The sequence below is a fragment of the Bradysia coprophila genome, unplaced genomic scaffold (genome assembly GCF_014529535.1).
Source record: "Bradysia coprophila strain Holo2 unplaced genomic scaffold, BU_Bcop_v1 contig_297, whole genome shotgun sequence".
Taxonomy (NCBI): Eukaryota; Metazoa; Arthropoda; class Insecta; order Diptera; family Sciaridae; genus Bradysia; species Bradysia coprophila.
The window spans coordinates 2,581,746-2,602,419 of record NW_023503555.1 but is presented as its reverse complement, the minus strand read 5'-3'; the positions used below and the strand labels follow the sequence as shown (position 1 = coordinate 2,602,419).

Here is a 20,674-nt window from a genome sequence, read left to right as displayed (position 1 = left end):
ATGCGCCGTTCAATTCTTATTTAAAAAAAAATGTTATTTGCCTTCACTGGTGACTATGAAATACATTCTTAAAATTTTGTTTTTTGGTTTTTCTTTTGCTTCGTTTAAAGGTTTTGTTTTAAGATTGAAGTGTAATTGCGTGGAAAGAAAATATTTTGTTTAATGAATTTGAAGTATAACAGATGCGTTGTTCTTAATATTGCTAACAATTGAAATTGATTAGTTATGTTCTTCATTCCCTTTAGCTTCCGTTCGTCTTCCACTACACCAGTGGTAGTGAAAAATATTTCCCATCACTTTGCCTCTTTCTTTAACAATTTTCAAGATAGTTATTTCGTTTTATTCTTTGAATTGAATATTGAGCTAGAATAAGTATAAGAATTTTAAATGATTTCTTTTCTTTTCTTTATTTTATTCAAGTGGTTAATTCATCAATTATATGCTAAAAATCTTATCGATTACAAATACTGTACAACTGGTTGCGTATCCATTTGTTAACCCATTAGGGAAAAACAAATCCACTTTGCAATTTCTCTTACTTTTTATCATTTTTGTTTCATTGTTTTTTTTTAAATATAATTTTTACATAAAATAGTTTACTTCTTCCACTTATGATTCTAAAAAAAATTTTCCTATGAAATTTTCAATTTTCTTTTTTTTTTAACTTAGAAAAAAACATCCCTTTGGTTTGAAGCCATCAGATAATTCATTTTTTGTTTATCACCGGAAAAAAAACTATTTAAATTTACACAAATTTGCTTAAAACGAAAAATAAAAATTATTTTAACAAATTTCGATATATATAGATGACGAAAGAAAAAAATTCATAAATTAAAAAACCAAAACAAAATTCCTAAAATTAAAACAAAAGGTAAAATATAACACTGGACTCAAAATGACAAAAAATATAATTTTCGATTTCGTAGTGAATTGCATTGAAGACCAACCTGTTACACGATAACAATGTGTGTGGTGTTAACTCGTTTGTCACGTTTCAATTTGTGCACTGAAATGAATTGCTACACTCTACAAAGAAAGATTATTTTTTTTCGTCTCGAATTCATTCTACGCATTTAATTGCCTGTTTTAGGGTTTTTCATTTCTTTCGCTGTTTCACAGTTTGTTGTCAGTGAAAGTCTCACTTCGTTTTCTTATTGCGGTGTTCTTTCACCAACTTTAACTCAGTACTTGTTTACAGCACCGAACTTATGCAAAAGCAGTAGAAAATTGAGTGGCTGGGTTCACTTTTAGCCGTGAATTGTACTGCGGAAATGTTAATGTGAAGATGTTAATGCAGAGATTGCAAAAGTGAAATTCTATAGTGAAAATACAACTCAGTGCTGCACTAATAAACTCCGCAGTACAAAATTAAGTGGCTGCGTTCACTTTTAGTCGTGAATGGAGATCGCAAAATTAAAATGACAATAACAAAAATATTTCATTGATCGAAAAGTTGTAAGGCCCTTTAAATACTACGCTCAACGTAGCCTTTTTAGGAATTATTTTCTTAAAAAATTCATAAAATTCTTACAGAAATAAATGTTTTGAATAAATGTACTGAATTTGGAACAAATTAGTTCCTAAAATATTTATTTTCTTTCACTATTTATTGAGGATTTGGCCTACAGAAATTTACCGAAATTTTGATATTTTTTGGGTAAATTTCGATAATTTTCAGTAATTTCGATAAACCAAATTTCTAACTTTGGACCAACTCCATCCTCAATGCAGACATTCCTCTCGAATCCTCTACTGCATACAATATTTTCGAAATTTATCTATCTTTTCACTTCTTAAGATATCAGATACTTAGCACCTTTCCTACATTTGAAAACATTTTCACGAATTTTCATGAATTTTCGCGACTTTTTAGATTAACTAAAATTGTGAAAATTCACGAAAATATTTTCAAAGTTTACAGTAAAGGTCTTAAACGTTTTCACGATTACATTCCCTGCTCTACAGTTGTTAAAGAAACGGTGATAGAGGTGAGAGGTGATAAAACATCAAATAATTGTAAACCTTTCTCGGCCAAAATGTATGGCAAATTTTACACTGTGCCAGTGAGGACCTACTTTGATTTGGGCATAAGCCCAGCCTTTTACAGATGCTTTCCTTTCTATATACTTTGTCATTTTCCCCTTCCGATTTTTCAAGAACTCTTCTACGAATGATGAATATACACACGTGCAGCTTCACAATCATCTGTTATCGACGACGACGTTGACAAAAATGAGCGACGAGCCGTCGTTTATGAGGTATTTCATAGCAAATGTCAAAACTAATGAAGTAAAAGATTTTGCTTGAACACGTCCATCAAAGGAACAGATTCATTAACTATACCGGTCTGCTGTCTGTAAATAGTTAGACACACGTTAAATCCTCATAAAAAATGGTCCCAATTCAACAACGGAAGAGGTGCATTTATTCAGTTAGTGTGAGTGGCGAACATGGCAAACGTTAAAAAAAAAGATTGGCTTCAAGCTTCATTACAACACAAAATAATATTTTACATTCGTGAATTGGGGGTGGGGGAACTTATTTTCTAGTATTTTCAATTGGAATCTTCATTTTTAAAGTAGTTCTCAAGATCTTCTACTTCTCCCCGACTTCATCTTCCACGACGATTTTTTGGTTACACACTCCTCACCTTCGATTGTTTTACGTGGCAACTTCGATGGTTTCATTGTTGTTCAACGGCTCTTTATCAATAATTATCTCATTATCCACATCACTGCCATCTTCTGTTTCACCTTCAACCGTTGCAATGCTGTTCGCTGTGTACAAGCCTTCCGAATACGTCACCTTACCGAAAAATGATCGAAATTCGTCGTAGTAACTGTCTTCCCGATCGGCCTCATTTGACGACGGCGAATCGCCCACACCAATACCCAAACCGGAAGCGTCCGCTTCATGTTTCTTCAAATGGCGATCCAAATTGGTCTGTTGACCGAAACAACGTTCGCACAAATTGCATTTGAATGGTCGCTCTTTGTTGTGGATGTTTCGCACGTGTCGCTGTAAATTGCTCGATATGCTAAACGATCGTTCGCAGTATTTACATTTGTACGGTTGTTCGCCGGTATGCGTCCGTAAGTGACGCGTTAGATTCGCCGATCGTGGGAACACTTTACCGCAAAATTTGCAGGCGTATCTGTCCTTTAGTTTACCATTTCCTAAGCCGGAATTAAGGCCGCCGGCTGCCATCAATGCCTCATGAAATGGTTTCGACGGAAATTGTCCATTTCGATTAAGCATGTCGAAGCCCGGACGGCCCATATGGCCTAAAAAAGGAAATGGCCGTTGAAATGCTCCCAGATTCGTAGGACGATAGATGGCTTCCAATAACATTGGATGAATTGGTCGTGGGTAAGCCATCGGTGGACCTGGAGGTGATGGTGATGTTGGAACCGGTGACACGGATGGTGTACGACTTTCAAAAAATGAATTGGGTTCCGATTTGATTGGTTCCGGTTCTGGGTCGGGACTATGATGATACTTCTTTGGAATGTCAACCTCCATGGGCGAGCAACTTCGCTGTTTTGTAACTTTTTTATTTACAGTCAAATCCAGAGGCTGTTCCCCATTGTTATGTGATGTTCCATTGGTATCAGTAGGTGTCTGTGAAAATGAACTTTTGTTAGAAACATTGGACTTCCGCATGACATCAGCCAATAAAATTTACCTTTCTTTCCCTTCGCTCTTCGCTTCTCTTCAACTCATTGGGAATTTTCGGTTCAGGATTGGGCACCGGCTCTACGTGTCGATGTTCCACTTCCTTCTTCTTTCTGAGCGAAAAGTCCTCTATGCTCAAAAACGATGACTTCGAGTCATTGTATTTCCGTTTCTTCATGTCGCCGCTGCGTGGCAAGGCATTATTATTGTTGATACTTTGCTGGTGCAAACTGATAGGAATTGGTCGTGCAGGTGATGGTCTCAAATGGCTGGATGCTTCTTCAGCGGCCGATGGTGATATTTTAATACTTTGCTGTGATGTCATATGTCGTGGCGGAGTATTCCGATCATTATTCATATCCAGATTGGGTTGTGGAAATAACAATGGAAATGCAGGCGCTTGAGCCGGACTGGATGGAAACATTCCCTGTAGTCCATGGAAAGCTCCATAACTGGGTGGGAAAAATGGCGGAGGTCCACGGAACATCAGAAATGGATTCGGCGGTGTCGTCATTGCTTGCGGTATCTGTGCACCACTTGAAATCGACGATTGTGAATGATGTGGCGTACAATTGGTTGAATCGCAGAAGCGCTTATGCTTGGACAACGACGTTACCGTACTAAAGCTTTGACCACACTTTGTGCACTTAATTTGCATGCGACAACCTTCATGCATACGCTTGTGCCGGCACAGATTCGAGAATTGCGTGTATGCCTTAAAGCACACTTCACATTGAAATGGTTTCACCGATGAATGGATGTGAGTGTGTTGTTTCAGGCCAGACGATGTCGCAAACGTCTTACCGCATTCGGGACAAGCGTGACTACGCGCACCAACGTGATGGGTTCGAATATGTCGCTGGAGATTTGATGGATCGGTAAATACCTGAAAAGAGAGTAGCAAACATTTAAGTAAAATGTTTACGGTTTCGTTCGTACATTATTATGGCTTTGTGTGTTACGAACGGTTACTAAATAATAAAAATTAAAAGCAACAGACAGACACACAACATACGAACGAGAAAAAAAAACAAACTCTAATTGCACGTTCATTGTTCAATGGTGTGTATAATTTAATCAAGATCATCTCTTGTTGGTGGGTATATTAGCCGAAAAGAAAAATAATAATCAGATTCTGTATGTGAGTAAGAGTCAAACTCAAACAATATAAGCAATTTAAAAAAAATCAATAGGCTAGGTATGGAGTGAAGAGAATATATCTGAGCCGAAAAAAAAGCTCAGATTTAGTTTTATGATTAACGTTTTGACATAAATGATTTCATTTTTTAAAATAATTGCGTGCGCGGTCGTTTCAGACTTATGTAACGCAAAATGTGTATCGAAAGTGTAATAACGCATATTTCTTTTTTTTAGAGACTATGACATAATAAATAATTAATTTCTGGTAATGAAGGCAGACAAACGATGTGTATGCACAACTGAAGAGCTCGAAGGTAATTTAATTTCGGTTTTATTGAGTGAAAACCGTTTTTTTGACGATTTTTCTAAGGAATTTCCAAGAGAAACTCAATTTTTCACACCTGTCCTTTCATCCTTTTTTGCAAGGGGCCATACTGTATACCAAAGTTCGTACCACCTTTAGTTACTAATCTGATCTGATCCAGTTAAATTTCCCTTTTATTTAAATCAGGGCCGAACTAGATACTAAAATGCGTTTATGTGAAACGTATGAAAAATTTGCTGAAGGAGATTTGCTCAAATTTTCTCAAATTTTAACAAAATTTCAAAAATCTGGATGAAACGGCGCTTGAAAAGCTTGACCGAAAAGCGTCAATATAGAAAATAGATTTGAATCACAAAAACGCACTGGTGACTTTCCATGTTACCATATCTTGTTCGGGCCTGTACATAATAATACTTAGATGACAAAACCGATGTGTACTGTCATTTACTGATCATGTAATTGACTCTGTGAAGTGGAACGTTTTTTGTGGTTCTCATTAAAGGTAAGACATATGTCCAAAGTTAGCCAATTCAAAAGAGAAATAGAAAACTAGACCATAGAATATGACAGAGTCAGGTAAATACAATTTGTGTGCTGAAAATCGAAACGTTTATGGTGGTCATTAGGCGCTCAAATTAATTTTGACAAATTCTTCTGATCCATATACAACACACAAATCAATTAAACTTTTAAAACCGCAGAGAGATGTAGCGCGATCTAATCACTTAATCTGTTACTTCTTTTGTTGAAAGTATCGCTTAATGTTTGAAACAAAATCTTTTACTTCGTTAGTGTTGACATACATTTTGCAGTATAAGACCGCAATTACAGAAGGACATTGCTAATCATTGTCTTTTCTGTCGATAACAAATGATCGCTTCAAAAAGGTTGGTGAGTCCTCTATGTATCCTTTTGGTATCATTAAAAATTTCAAATTTAAGACACCCGAATACCTTTTACTATAGAATAAGATAGGATAAGCAAATGGGCCTGTTGTATACATTATAGTCAACAGTAATGATATCACTTTCATCAGCAGCCTAACTATTTCTTTTGTTGTTTGAAAAAATTTATGAAAAGTATTTCTTTCGGATTGGACTCGTTTTTGTAAATAATTTTTGGGATATTGTAAACAAATAGGAAATGGGATGCTGATAAAAGTGATACATACCCTGGTTTGTAAGTGCTCTAAGTTCAGATGATCACATTCACGTTCATCCTTAAATAAATAGAAAATATTTTTTTTGTAAATTCAGCATGTAATAACGAAAATTTTATGAAGGGTGTTGGATGAAACTCGAAATGGGACATATCAACGACCTATCGTAGTCTTGCATTATTTAAATTTTGATAAATTGAAGCACAAGGAACATGAGAGTAAGAAAACCTAATCATTGGAATACGAGCGTTGCATTTATAAATTAAATGCCCTCCCACCTCTCTTAAACCCTGAGAACTTAATGGATTATTAACTTGAGTTTCCGGAACTATGTTGGAGTAATAGTATTAAAATTGCGCTGCTTTCTTCTTTACTACGTTACAAATCCTTCTTTAAATAGAGTTTTGGAAGGTTTCTTCTAGAGAAGGAAAGCCCCAGATCGGAGATCCATTTTTCACTACATCTTGACCTTAATTCCTCCAGGTTTAGTTACTAGTCTCTTCTGCAGTCCTGCACGTTTTTCACACTTAAACATTGCCACTTTTGTATCTCATCTGTTCTTACTGTTATTCTACGTGCAACTGGATTCGCTCGTTTCGCATTTAGAAGAAATCAGAGCAACGGACGAAAGTGGAACTTAACGTGTGCCATATAGTATTTGATCTAAATCAACAAGAACCTGGAAACTACACAGAGAGGGGTGGATGTGTGCGCATCCAAATTGTATTGGTCATGTATTAGAGTGCTCACCTGTTAACATTTTTCAATGAAGCAGATGTGTTACGAAGCTTTTCTCACTCCATAGCTTACAACAAATCTTAGTTGTCCGCTATTGAAGCCTAACGGTTAAGGGTGCGAAATATTTTCGGAAATTTAGAAAATGCGCAGACGGCTGACCATAAAACGACCGAAAAGATGAAGCAAGAAAATGTTCGGAACATCGAACAAATGAAGTTCCGGCCCATTAAAATTTGTCTTTATGAATACGGCAGACATAAACTCTAAGATCTGAGTCTTTCAGATCTGAGTCTTTCAGCACAGTGTTTTGCGGAATCAGAATTCATTTGCTCCGTAGGTACACTAACAATTGACAAATCCTATATCATTTGTTCAGGTCCAATACATTTCCATTTCGCTAATTTATCTGACCACGATCGTAATTGTCTATTTTGTATAACTTTTTGTCTGCAGAAATGTCTCAATTAAAAGGAAACAAAAAACATTCAGCCCATTTAACAACTTCAACATCAAATAAATTCATTAAAAAATTGATATCGCGCAATTGTAACAAAATTTAAAGAAAGAAACGAAGAAAAAAAAACTTTGAGCGAATAAAGCACATTAACAGAAAGCGAACAAAAAAATCAAAACAAAAATGATATTCAGTGGTATGAATGCTGTGTTAAAGATTCGTACACATGCAATCTGGCATAAGGCAATTTTGCAGTCAATTCAAAAGTGTATAAACGGTAGAAAAATTAATATCTCATGCTGTGAAATAACCTCAGAGCGTTACATAATTTACATAATACCACTGTGCTGACAATTTTGACAACAGGATCAAAGGTTTTGAGTTACTACCAAACCAATATACCATAAAAATTTCTGCCTTCTTATAACCGATCTCTCGGCGCATACATAATCACACAATATAATGGGCATTATGAATGACAGTTTTGTTTAGATTATTATTTCTTCATATCCCAAACATGAAATGTAACGATGGCATTTTGGTATAATAAATATTGGAATGGTCATTATTATTACTCTGATTTAATTATGTGGAATTTTAATCATTTCTTGTTGCGCCCAGATGAATGGTATATAATGTATGCGTTGGTTTTTTGTGTATGCGCGCGATTTATCAAATCAAACAGCAACAACAATTTAATCAATCAAATTATTGTTTGTTCGGTTTGTGTACGGATCATATGGTTCAATTGGTTTGGGTTAGAAGCCAAAACCATCACATTTTTATTGAGTGTATTGGCGCAAGTCAATGGTACGAACAATGTTTTTATTGAATCTTTGTCTGGTATTTTGGTAAAGAAGCTTGTAGAAATACGAAAACACCGTGTAATCGATTCGGTAATAGCTAGTCATCTCTTGTCGACAATTGCTCCACAAATAAGCAATGACTAGTGGCTAGTCGCTAGTGGTATCGTAACGGAGTAAAATACATAATAAAGTAATAGATTCCATATCAAACCCTATGCAATAAAACAAAAGAAGTAACTGATTTAGGATTTTTTTCACTCCGACACCAAGCATACGATCAGCAAATATTTATCGTAGCTCTCACTCATGATTCGTATAAGAAAAGTTGTAGGAGTGAAATTTTGGAATTTTGGAGCGGAAAAGTGAAATCCGACATATTTTCTGATTTGGGAGATGCTGTTCTTTACAATTGTTTTCCGACATAAATTTCGTTTAACAAATGAACCTCTAGATTTCTTTTTTCGAACGTTTTGCTAGATACGTGTATTCGACTTGCAAAGAAACACAGTAGATAATGGGTCCTGCCACTTTTTCGATCTGTGAGAGAAGTATTAAACACGTCTTTCGACGGTTTGCATTAATTAGCATTTCAAAAGTACCCCTTTCTCATCACGCCATGGTGAAACTGGCAAAGGGATGGACCAATTTGTACGACGTATGTCATACATTTTTGCATGAACATATCTAGCGAATCATAAATAAAATGAAATAAAAGAAATACTAAAACACTGATTCTACATCTTCATTTGTTATCAATTTATGTGGGGAAACAATTGCAAACACAAACACTCTTAAATCATCAAATTTGTCAGATTACAAATTAGGAGAAGGTGGACGTGGTCCTTCGTGAAAATAATCAAAACGTAAATAGAAAATCACTAACAATTTCTGAATATCCTTTGAAATTACGGCAAAAACTGATAAGAAAATCATCTTATTACTGAAATTGTTTGAGAAAATTGTTGAAAATTTATCGGAGGATTTTTTGTTGTTTCGTCAACTTTTACAAATATCTTCACTGAAAACCTTTTTTCGTACCACGTACCAATTTTACCGTTGATTTGGAATGAATTCTTGTTAATTGCTTATTTTGTAAAAGCCGCTAATCTGAAGTCAAAATCTTAAATCGATTGCGTTTCGCTAGTTCCACCATAATGCACCACATCGATAAAGTGAGATACCTAGGTGGAAGCAAGTTGGAAGGAACATGTTGCAAAGGTCAGACTAAATCACCAAAATTGAAATTTCGATAAGAATCAATGCCTACGAGAATATAACTGATCAGATTAATAAAGACTTCCTACTAAGAGTTTTTTTTCTTCTTCTCTGAACTAATTTTTGGTCATACTATCCTTCATCTAAAACAATTCGGATTTCGTTTTTTTAAGGTTAACAGAATTACTTAAGATTTAACTACTTTTATCAATTAAATGTTGAACTGGCATATAAACGAAGACAGAAACCAAACAGAGAAAAACAATTGTGTAACAAAGTCGTAAGAATGCGTCACAACTTGATCGATCTTCGTGCTACGATCTGTTGTAAACCAGGATCAATCACACATAACATTTTGGAAGAAAAAAAAATCCAAACTTTGGACAATTAATTAATCATTCGGACGTTAACTTTAAGACAATCAAACTTAAAGATCAGAAAACGATTTTTTTTTCTCGGCTACTGTTATGTAAATATAAGAAATAAATAGATTTGTAGGCGTTGCTTTACACAACAAAATAATCGTTGAATAACGCCAGTTAACACATCATGAAAATCAAGTTCGTTTGCGGACATTACTGTTGACAATAAACTTATTCTGATTACGGATTTACATTTAGAATTGTTGTCGTCATTAAGTTTAAAAAAAGACAAGCATTAGAATGCCGATTCCAGTCATGACGTTTTTTCCAGCGCGTTATCCTCCTTCAAGAGTCTGTTCGTGTTGTTTGGTTTCAAGTAGATTTTTTGCTTCTTCTTCATCTCGAAAATATTTTGATTCTTTTTTCTTTTGTAAGGTAATTTGAGTGTACATGAGTTCATAATACAAAAATAATTATATTTATGCTCAGCATGAGACCAGCTCACCGTGTTTTTATGTGTATGGATTGGCAGCATGTCTTCGCATTTCATGTACCATAATATATGAAAATATGCATATCCCCCCATCAGGCTATTAAGCATAATTTTCATACATAATAATAACGCACTAAATGACCGCATATAATTCGTTTGACTTTCAATTATATGATAATCGTCTGCGTTCGGTTAATTAAATTTTTTAAATTTTAATTTGTACGTACACAACAACAGCAACAACAAAAGAATGGTACACATATCTGATAAGAGCAGCGGTGATGTGTTTTCTGCTGCAAGTAAAAATTACTTCACATACGGAAAGATGTGAAATGCGCTACTTTTCTGGTACGTGACTGTTGGTACTTCAGTATTTTACCTTCCAGGAGGTATTTAAATTCATGTATTGATATGCGGATGTGAGGTGTTTGGATGCCAATAGGTTAACTCGGTCGGAATGGGTGACGAATTTGAAATATTGATGCACATAGACATGCGCCTATCACATCTTCTCATCACGTTGAAGCTATGAATGAGCATTTTTGTTGATGAGAAAGCCAGAGATAGGTTCAGATAGTAAGAAGTGGTTATAGTGTTTCGAATGCAAAATTGTTGAATCGTCAGCTTAACGGTGATACACAGACAGTGGCAGCATTGACATTATCGAGGATCGTGATGATTTTATTGAATGCGCTGGGCGTACGAGCCCACAATCATCAAATCTATTACTTGGATTGTTTAAAGTAACTAAACAAAATCTATTACTTCATTAATTTTAACATAAAGATTTTTTGCCTGGGACAGGTAAATATGTTACCTGTTGCGGGTAACTTTAACATGCAAAATAAATCTTTGGCCAGTGCAAGATTTGTAGTCGATAGCAGAAAATGACTATCAACAGGGTTGCAGGAAGCAGGAATAATGCGCATTACGTTTTTGTACACTAAATGAAAGATGACCAAGCATCGAACTGATCAGCATTATATAACTTATTGTGTACAACTTATATTTTGACTGAACTATCAAATTATTTAGATCAGGAAGCCGGCATCTTTTTATTGCAGTTTTTTTTGCATAAATTAAACTTAGTCCCCTTGAAGTCATGAGCACAAGTAATTTGGATTATTAAAATTCAAAACAAACTTTCCATATACCAGCAACTTCTGTCGGATCTTTTAACATTCAATGAGTGACGAAACATCAATGACAAAGCGATCATACCATAAATTCAAACTTGGATCTGCTCTATTTTCCAAGACGAAAAATTCACAGCCAAATTATCAATTGGATCACATCCCACCACAAATTTTAATTCGCATTATAATGCGACGACATGTCAATATTCAAGTTTAGGAGTTTAGCGGCATTTTAGTATGCACAGAGGAAAAAAAAGAGACCAACTAGCAACAACAAATATTTAACATCAACAACAATAATAATTGATTTCTGAAACTCGTAGCCTTTTTCTTGTAATATCCATCAAGACTACCTTGAAAGACCTTCCACATGATTGAAAGTTATATTAGATATTTATAGATTATACTCGGTTGGTTTATGATCAAATTTTTTCAATAATGTTGAGTAAGAACTGGAACTCTTCTCGTTTTAATAAACCCATCTACCTACTGCTATAATTCGAAATGATTCAACACATGAATGGTTATTTAATCGATGTGTTGGATTTTTTTCTGCTCCAAATTCATTACATTGAAACCAGTTTTTAAAATTGAAAATTCATAAAATTTCATCTTTTTTGATTTATGAACTTATAAACGCAAAACGAAACGATTTCATTCAGTTATGTGACAAATATTGAATAAAAAATGTCGCCACACAACCAACGGTTTTACTAATTGAATTAAATTAAAAAAACTCTTTTTTTTCTATCGACTCTGAAAGCACACACAGATTTTTAAATTATAATTTATTTTTACCTTTGTACAATTTTCGCACGGATATTTTCTCAGTTCGCCATGGATAAGTGCTCGATGACGCAATAATGATGGTCGATAGCAGTAACTTTTCGGACAAATATCACACCGAAATGCATCCTTCGGATAATGATGTGTTGATACTAAATGGTCGTCAAGTCTGCAAAAAGAAGAGGAAGACAAAGTGTTAAAGAATGGTTACAGCTTCACTTTTTTAAGCTTCCACAGCTAATATGACTCAACATGCGGTTTCTTCTACAAATACTTGTTCATCAACCATGCATATTGGGGTAATGTTTCACTATAACATTTCATAGATACAGATGATACACCTGTTTAGTTATCGAATCTATTACGTCTTATGAACTAAACGTTTCGAACTAATTAACAGAAAATCTTTTACTTCATTAAGTTTAACATACATTTTGGTTATACAACAAAAATTAGAAAGGGCTTATCACTTGGTAACTTAAACAACGACAAGTTGTCAACAGAAGATTAGATATAAAAGTAATTTGTCTGAGTTCAATCTGTGGTACATTGTTTTGTAAATCTTCAACATCCGGTCAGAGGGTGAGCTTATCTTCAGAAAACATTTTTTGTGCTGTATTCGCACTGTACACACTTTGCTAAATTGACCAATTTGACTAAATCAGAATCCCCAGGTACGCTTACTGCTATGTAAGAAATGACAACAATCAAAATACTTCTGTTGATAGAATTTTAAAATCTCGAATCAAAGTGGAGTTTATGGTCCGTGATGAATCGAGAAAGCATGTTACAATGTTTCATGTAGCATAAATAGATGTATGTACCGATTGTCAAAAAATCGTCGAACAATACAGTCAGGCACATTTTACACAAAATGACACATAAACGCTTTTCAAACGATTTTTCCTAATCGTTTTACCTTGCGGTGAATTTTGTTGTCGTCGATTTACCCAAGCAAATAGGACATAATATGTTGACAAATGACCAAACAGCAAACATATTCGACCCATCCCCTACACCATCATCATCATAATACCATACCAAATAACTTCATTGATGATATACAATTAAATCGGTCATTTAATATTAATCATCTTTATCTTTAAATCGAAAAAAAGGGAATCGCAGCAAAACTAGTAAATTAAAAACAAAAACCACCAGCAAGGCTTTTATCGTTATTAATAACGTTAGTCTTCCAAAAATACGCGTTAATGTCCTCCTCTCGTGTCAAAGCCGTAAATTGAGCACGCAGTTTTCATGTCAACAGGCCATCAAGTAGATTCAACTATTGTTTTTACCCGGTACATAAATTTATCATTATTACAATGGCATGTGATAATTTCAATCAATTTCTGTATGTTTACTCCACGAAGAGCATTTTCCAAATCAAGATGAACACAACCACTTAAACAAAACACTTTATTTAAAGTGGCTATTTCGGACAAGGTGATTACGAAGATATGTTAATATAAACGTTATATAGACGGCAAACATATTACTAACGCAGTTTTCGAGTCTGTTACTTCCTTTACTTATAGAAACCAACTAATGCAAAATCTTTTACTTCATTTGTTTTAGCACACATTTTGCTTTATTAGGACAAGCAAATTACAGCACATTGCTTATGGTATTAGCGATGTCGATAGCAGATGACATATATCAGTGACGTATGAACGAGCATTGTGAACCACTCGTTCGATACACTAATTTGAAAAATTTTAATTTTGATAATTATAATGCGGTGGTGTCCTACCATAGTGCAATGCTTCGCATTTTGCATTCCAAAGGAAAATGCATACCTAAGGAAATGCTCAGATTCGTTAAAAATCCCTAAAACTGCTGTGGAAATGCTTGAAAATCAGTTCAAAATGTCAACTAAAATCCGTGAAAATAAAAAAAAATCCTTGAAAATCGAAGGAAATTCTTTTACAGATTTTCTTTGTGATCATCCATAAATGACGTCCACTTTTTTCAGTGCTGTCAGCAGTTTTCATTCATTAATAACTCCATGAAGATTCATTTTGTTGAGTCAAATGTGTGTTCTACCCTCCAATTAGGGTTTATATTTTGCAGGCAGAAAAAAATGTTCACGAAAAGGAATATTTATCAAGTTATTAGCTGGCAGCACTGGAAAAAGTAGACGTCGTTTATCAATCCCATTATTAAAAAAGGTGCACCCGAAATATATGGACATTGCTAAGACTCGGTTACACTGTGCTCCATTTATTCATAAAGGTTCCGTGCAAGGAGTAAGTTTCACCCTGTGACCAATTCCCGATGATGATACTTCTGTATAAACAAATACTAATCTCCATTGCTATGGAAAAAAATCAAAATTCCGTTCATATTAAATGAGGACACAACATAAAATATAATCCACGTGTAATGTGTATGCAACACGCAAGTTGCAAGCGGTTAATGTTATGTTTTTGAAGATGAACGTCACACGATTTCATTAAATATTTAAACGACGGAACACTTGCTGTCATTAAAATCATTTCAAATCATCTCCCTTCCATCCATGCATTTAAAATGCGAACTCGATGTGTGTGTTTTTTTATAATTTCAGAGTGGAAATGAAAGAGATGGAGAAATTAATTTTTTTTTAAATAATTAGTTGTATTCGATTAAATACAACAATCATGGTAAAAAAGACATTGTTCGTATCACACACACACATAGGTGATATTGATTGATTTAATTATAAAAGTAAATAATTAGTTGGTCGAATACTATTTCAGTTTAAATGTACGTACAGTGTAAGATAGTAATCACTCATACCTTTATGCAATCGGGAAAAAAAAACATAATTAATGGTTTTCTCTCTCACTTTTACGCGTTTTAATAGTTGTTTCAGTGGCAGAGGCTAAAAAAAATTGGTTAAATTGTCTATCGATAAAAATGGGAAGGAAATTGAATCTATAAATGAAAATAACGCAAGTTAGAGGTCGAACAAATGTACAAACAGTTTTTATTGATGAAAAATTAAATTAGAATTTGTTTTTTTTCACTCCACCGAACCACTCTACCACGGATGGCCAGTGAATAAAAGACGGAAAAAAAATAACAAAAACAACACCTATGAGAATTAGACATATGGGCTGTGTATAGCGGCTGTATACATTATAAAACAAATATTTTTTTTATGTGACACCTAAGTCGATTTATTGACGATATGACATGATGAATTATCAATCATTTTTATTTTAATAAATATATTTAGTCAGACGATACACAGAACCATTCACATAACAAATTTTAATGAATTGATGATACCAAAAATGTTTCAACGATATGTGTGAGTTGTGTGGTTGTTGGTTTTTGTTTAATTAAATTTGCGACAATCTCACAATAGATATACGAGAGGAGTATTTTATAACTAATCGTTTCAATCAGCATTGAGTTCATCTTGTTGATGTGTGGGAAGTTATTGATGAAGATCTTGAGTAAGCGGAAAAAAAATTGACTCAAAAGAGTGACAGAACTGATTTAATGAATTGAAATTACAATTCGATAATTATTTAGTGAACACAATGTAAATGCGAATGTAATGACTCTGGATGAATTGTCTTTATGAGCTGATTCAGTGAAAACGTAGATCTATTGGTCCTACGATCGGGGTGACAGTGATACTAAGGAAATGTTGGGACGCATTACTTTCTTGTTCAAGAAGCGTCGGCGTCGAAATGTACCAAATAGAATAGTTCTTCTTCTAACTCAATGCACAGACATAAGTAGATATAAATTAGGTAAGTGGCAGAGGAAAAAAAGATTTAGAATAGCTTAGTCATCTGTTCTTGCCAACGACAACAAAAATAATCACCTAGCTCTGACTGCATGTTCTCTTCTATAGCAAAGTGTATGTTAAAACAAATGAAGTAAAAGATTGTTTATGTCAAGTGATACCTTTAACAAAAGAAGTATTAGATTCAATTAAAAGATTGAAATATGTCAAGGCATTTCTAAATTTTACTCTGACTCCAAAATTTAGGAGCAAATAATATTCCTCACTACTTGCTAAGAGCTAGAAAATTAAATTCAGTCAACGGGAATCGTCAACATTTCTGGAACAAAATTACATCTCGTTCGTTTGAGAAGTGGAATTGTTACGACAGACGGTTAATCAACAACCTTAGTATTGTATGTAGCAAAAAAAGGAACAAAATGTTCGTGACTTTGTCCACTCCTAGAAATCTTTTAATTTTTTTAACGAACATGGAATACCAGGAAAAACTTTCGCTTCCATTAATTTAATTCGGTTCATCATTCCTGAATGACTATCACAAATATTTGTTGTGTTATGAATATAGGAAGTGGGAAATTAATCCACTTAATATTTGACCTAATCAATACGAAACTATAATTTTCCATCGATGAAATGACACCCAACGGTATAAATAAACAACAAATAAATAAAAAAAAAAATTCTATGCCTGATAATACAACAAAACGCACTGGAAATGAATTAACCACACGTTTCATCGTTTTTATCATCGTTCAATTTACGATATCATTTATTAAAGATTCAAATAACTACCAACCCTTCGGTTGGAGAGAGGAAAAAAAAGCCCAGTAATTATCATTATTTGTACAAAGTGTATAGTTTCCGAATAAGTAAGCTTGTTTTCATCGACAATTATGGACAAACGATTATCTTCGAAATTATGATGGGTAGTCGCGTCATGAACACGTTTACTTTATAAATATAAACGTTAATATCCTTGGGTATATAATTTGGGTCTTCGATAGACAAATTATCGCCGTTCCAAATATGTCGTTTTAGTTTCCGAAAATATTACAGCAATTAATTAACTCGGACATTTTCAATTCGACTTTGTTGTAAACGATTTTCTCTTGTACGGTTTCTACGTTCATTGAAGTTATATTCCACGCGGTTTTATGGTAGAAATTGGGTGGTTCATTTTAAAAATGATGAATCCTTAGCTTGAGGATTTTTTGTGTGCTAAAACAGCAGGTAGGATGAAGAATCGTCTATGGTTTGTAAACTTCATATTCACAGAATTATACAAATTCATGCAGAATTTTATGAGACAGCCAAAGCAATTCTGTTCAAAATTCAAGATTCTGAGTATTGAAGTGTCAAAAAGACTTGACTGGAAGATCAGGGTAGAAGAAAGTTCAATTTTACACAATGAAAACTAAATTGAGCATTCATTGTTACTGTCCAATGAAATGAAAATGGCCTAAACTGTTGTTTTTTCTCAGTGTAAAATAGAACTACGAACTCAGGTTACTCTAAGATTAATGCTAAGTCAACTATGAAAACAATAACGAAATCATAAAATAAACAAAGGTTCAATACAGTACTCACTGGTCTATATCTTGGCATTGACGATCACATACGACGCATTTGCACTCTAGTCCTTCTTCGTCTTCGGTGTCTTGTTCTTTATCGGTGTGTTCCTGCTTACTATTTTCTAGATCATTCGATGTAAAATCCTCCTCGTTGGTGCCACTATGTTGAGACCCTGAAATAATGGTTGTGTGGAATTAATAACAGTTTACTTCAATTTCAATTAGCGAAAGGAAATGTATGTGGTGCGAGAACCTTAATGTATTGTGCTGAAATTGCGGATATGCAGAATAGTTTGGAGAATTTTGAACTGTCCTTAGGGCAGTTTTGGTATATATTTAATGGATTGAACAAGTCTGTACTGGATGCAACCAAAAACGAATAACCTTATCGTTAAGCTGTAAACATTCAATAACTAGGACAATTTAGTCACTAACAGGACTGAGTATGTTGTACACTGTATAATAATGTAGTCTTCTGACTCTGGTTTCTTTTTTAAATGTAGAAGTGGAGAAACTACTAGTAGTAGTCTAGAAATTAACGACCAACGTTTACAACTTAATTTTTTACTTTACTCATTCGTAAACTTATTGTACAATGTGCTATAAGGGGAGCTTTATTCCTTATTGACTAACAACTAAAGCTCCCCTTAAAGCGCGTTGAACAATTAGTTTGTGAATGAGAAAAATCAAAAACGAAGTTGTAAACGTTGGTCGTTAACTTCTACACTATAGTCATCTGTTATCTACAACGATGTCAAAAATAAGCGATGAGCTCTGGCTAGTTTCTTCTTATATCGACGAATGTTTGTTTCAACTATTCAACTGCAGTAGCAGGTTTAGTATCAAGCACTTGGAAATACTTTAAACAAATGAAGTACCAGATTCAATCATTATATGAAAAACGCTTGCCATTTATAAAACGATTATGCTTTGGTTCTAGTATCGTACATCAGTGTACCGGTGATATTTCATATTAGAATTAGAAAGTGTTTTAAATTACCAACGGAAATGACCAAGGTTCTCCTGGCATATTTTGCAAGTATATCCAATACCGAAGGTATAGTTAGTCTTTACATATCAGAACATGAAAATGAAACCAGTATAATTTCTCATCAATTGAATTGAATTCGCCAATAAAACGACCGTTGATTACATTTTATGATTCTATTTTGATTAGCCGTTAGCCAGAAGGTAAATGAATGAGTGTATATCGTTGCTATGAAAGTCGGTTCTATATATCAATCCGAAAAATATAATAAAAATCCAATTGCGATCACTGGTGGGCATTACAAAATCATTTCGTTATTCATTAAAGGTGATCGCGCGAAAAATAATTAGAGGTGGTGTGCGGTGTAGTATATGTAATGTGTATTGTATTGCATTGGTAAGAATTTATATATATACATCGACTCGACATTTCGTGATAAGCATTCTCAATATAATATGAAAATTATTATGTTCCGATATTCGACAATAACATTAGCCAATCTACAATATATATAAACGAAATTAAAGTAATCAAAAGTTGAAATGAAAATAATATAATCAATTATTTATTGATAATAAAGTGGATAATTTAATTTTTCAATCGTTACCGGGGTTTTTATTCATATATTGGCACAAGGTTGATTATATTTCAATTTCGATATTTTTTTTCTGACTCTGAAATGAATATCATTACTTCTCTCTTTGCATTGGTTATTATGTGCCTAAAGAATTATTTGTTTATTTAGATTAAAAGGTGATAGCGCTGAATACTTTTGTTGCCACTTAAATTCTTTGGCAACTTAAAAACTCGCTGAGCCCAGTTGGGTTTAATGGTTTTAATGATAATTTGCTCATTTGTTTGGAAACAACTTTTAATTTTTACTTTTTGATAAATCGGTATCAATTTACTATAATGTTAAGTGATTAAAATTCACACTTACATTTTGAAAGGAAAGTGCTTTATAGGATATGACCGTAAAAAAGTGGTCGTGATTGTTGACAATTTAATAATTTTGTCCCCTCAAGCAATTGAAATCAATTTTGATAAAAAACCAATTAATTTCGCACATTAAGTCGTCAAATTAAACCATAAAATTGGCCATAATTACCAAGCAAAACCAATAAAAACAACACTTCTCCATACGTCTGGCTATGTTTAAATATTTAAATTGTTTTGACGTCAGCGCCAACGCAACAAGGATATTTGACGGGGGTCAAGATTCAATTGAGGTATAGGAAATGAGACTAAATCGTTACGATCACATTAAGAACTGTAGATGTGGACACAAAATTTGTTGTGATTTTCCTGGCAAATGTTTCTATTCTACTAAGCAATTACTATCATGACCATAGTGAAAGCATTATGAAAACTACTATAATAGCCCTTCATCTGTTAACGACAGCAACGACAAAAATAAGCGATGACATACGGTTATGTGGTATTTTATAGCAACATAAATGTTAAAACAAATGAAGTAAAAGATTTTGTATAAAACGCTAGACGACGAGTCTAACAACAGAAGTAGTAGATTCAATGAATATGAATGTATTGGTAAACGTTACATCAACGTGACTCATTGCATTAGTTCACACGAAGTCAACTTGTTATTTCCACCCTCTTTCATTTCAAAGAATTGATTTTTATTCCCTGAGTTTATATAAAATGAACACAAATTTGGTCTGCCTTCACTCTGAGGTTTGAGTTCATAGCATTTTTGATAATGTTGCGAGGACAGATGACACTGATCTATAAAAGTCCTTTGCTCTCTAGAAGACTCTAGAAACATAATATACATTTTTTTAATCACATTTTTATCAGACTATAAAGAAAGCATCGTCGGATCCAATATAGATCAAGTTCATGGGACAATTAACAACGAGAAAAACTAAAAACAAAAATAATCTCAAGAGAAAAGCTAACTCTTAATACCTTTTATTGGCAAAATATCAAATTGTAGGCGTTTAAAAAACAATTAGCCGCGACCGAAAATGATTAATTATAGTCGGTAGGTGTGTTCCTGATCGGTTTGATCTAATTTGAATAAAATATTAACTCAAAAATCATGTACAAAGAATACTGTA

The 20,674-nt window shown here is 33.8% G+C and overlaps 1 protein-coding gene across 4 annotated transcripts in view; it reads right to left on the bottom strand.

Annotated features, from left to right (window-relative positions):
* Window positions 1–562: 562 nt before the first annotated feature.
* LOC119078851 (transcription factor hamlet-like) overlaps window positions 563–20,674 on the bottom strand; it is a 105,397-nt gene continuing 85,285 nt past the window's right edge. For 3 of the 4 annotated variants that reach the window (XM_037186561.1, XM_037186563.1, XM_037186560.1), the window contains exons 6-10: window positions 17,622–17,778; window positions 12,302–12,458; window positions 6,312–6,359; window positions 3,686–4,561; window positions 563–3,621 (exon numbers count right to left, since the gene is read on the bottom strand). In XM_037186561.1, the coding sequence (XP_037042456.1) occupies window positions 2,662–3,621; window positions 3,686–4,561; window positions 6,312–6,359; window positions 12,302–12,458; window positions 17,622–17,778 (2,198 nt within the window). In that variant the 3' untranslated portion in view covers window positions 563–2,661. The remainder of the gene's footprint in view (window positions 3,622–3,685; window positions 4,562–6,311; window positions 6,360–12,301; window positions 12,459–17,621; window positions 17,779–20,674) is intronic. The other variant, XM_037186562.1, reaches the window with a different exon arrangement.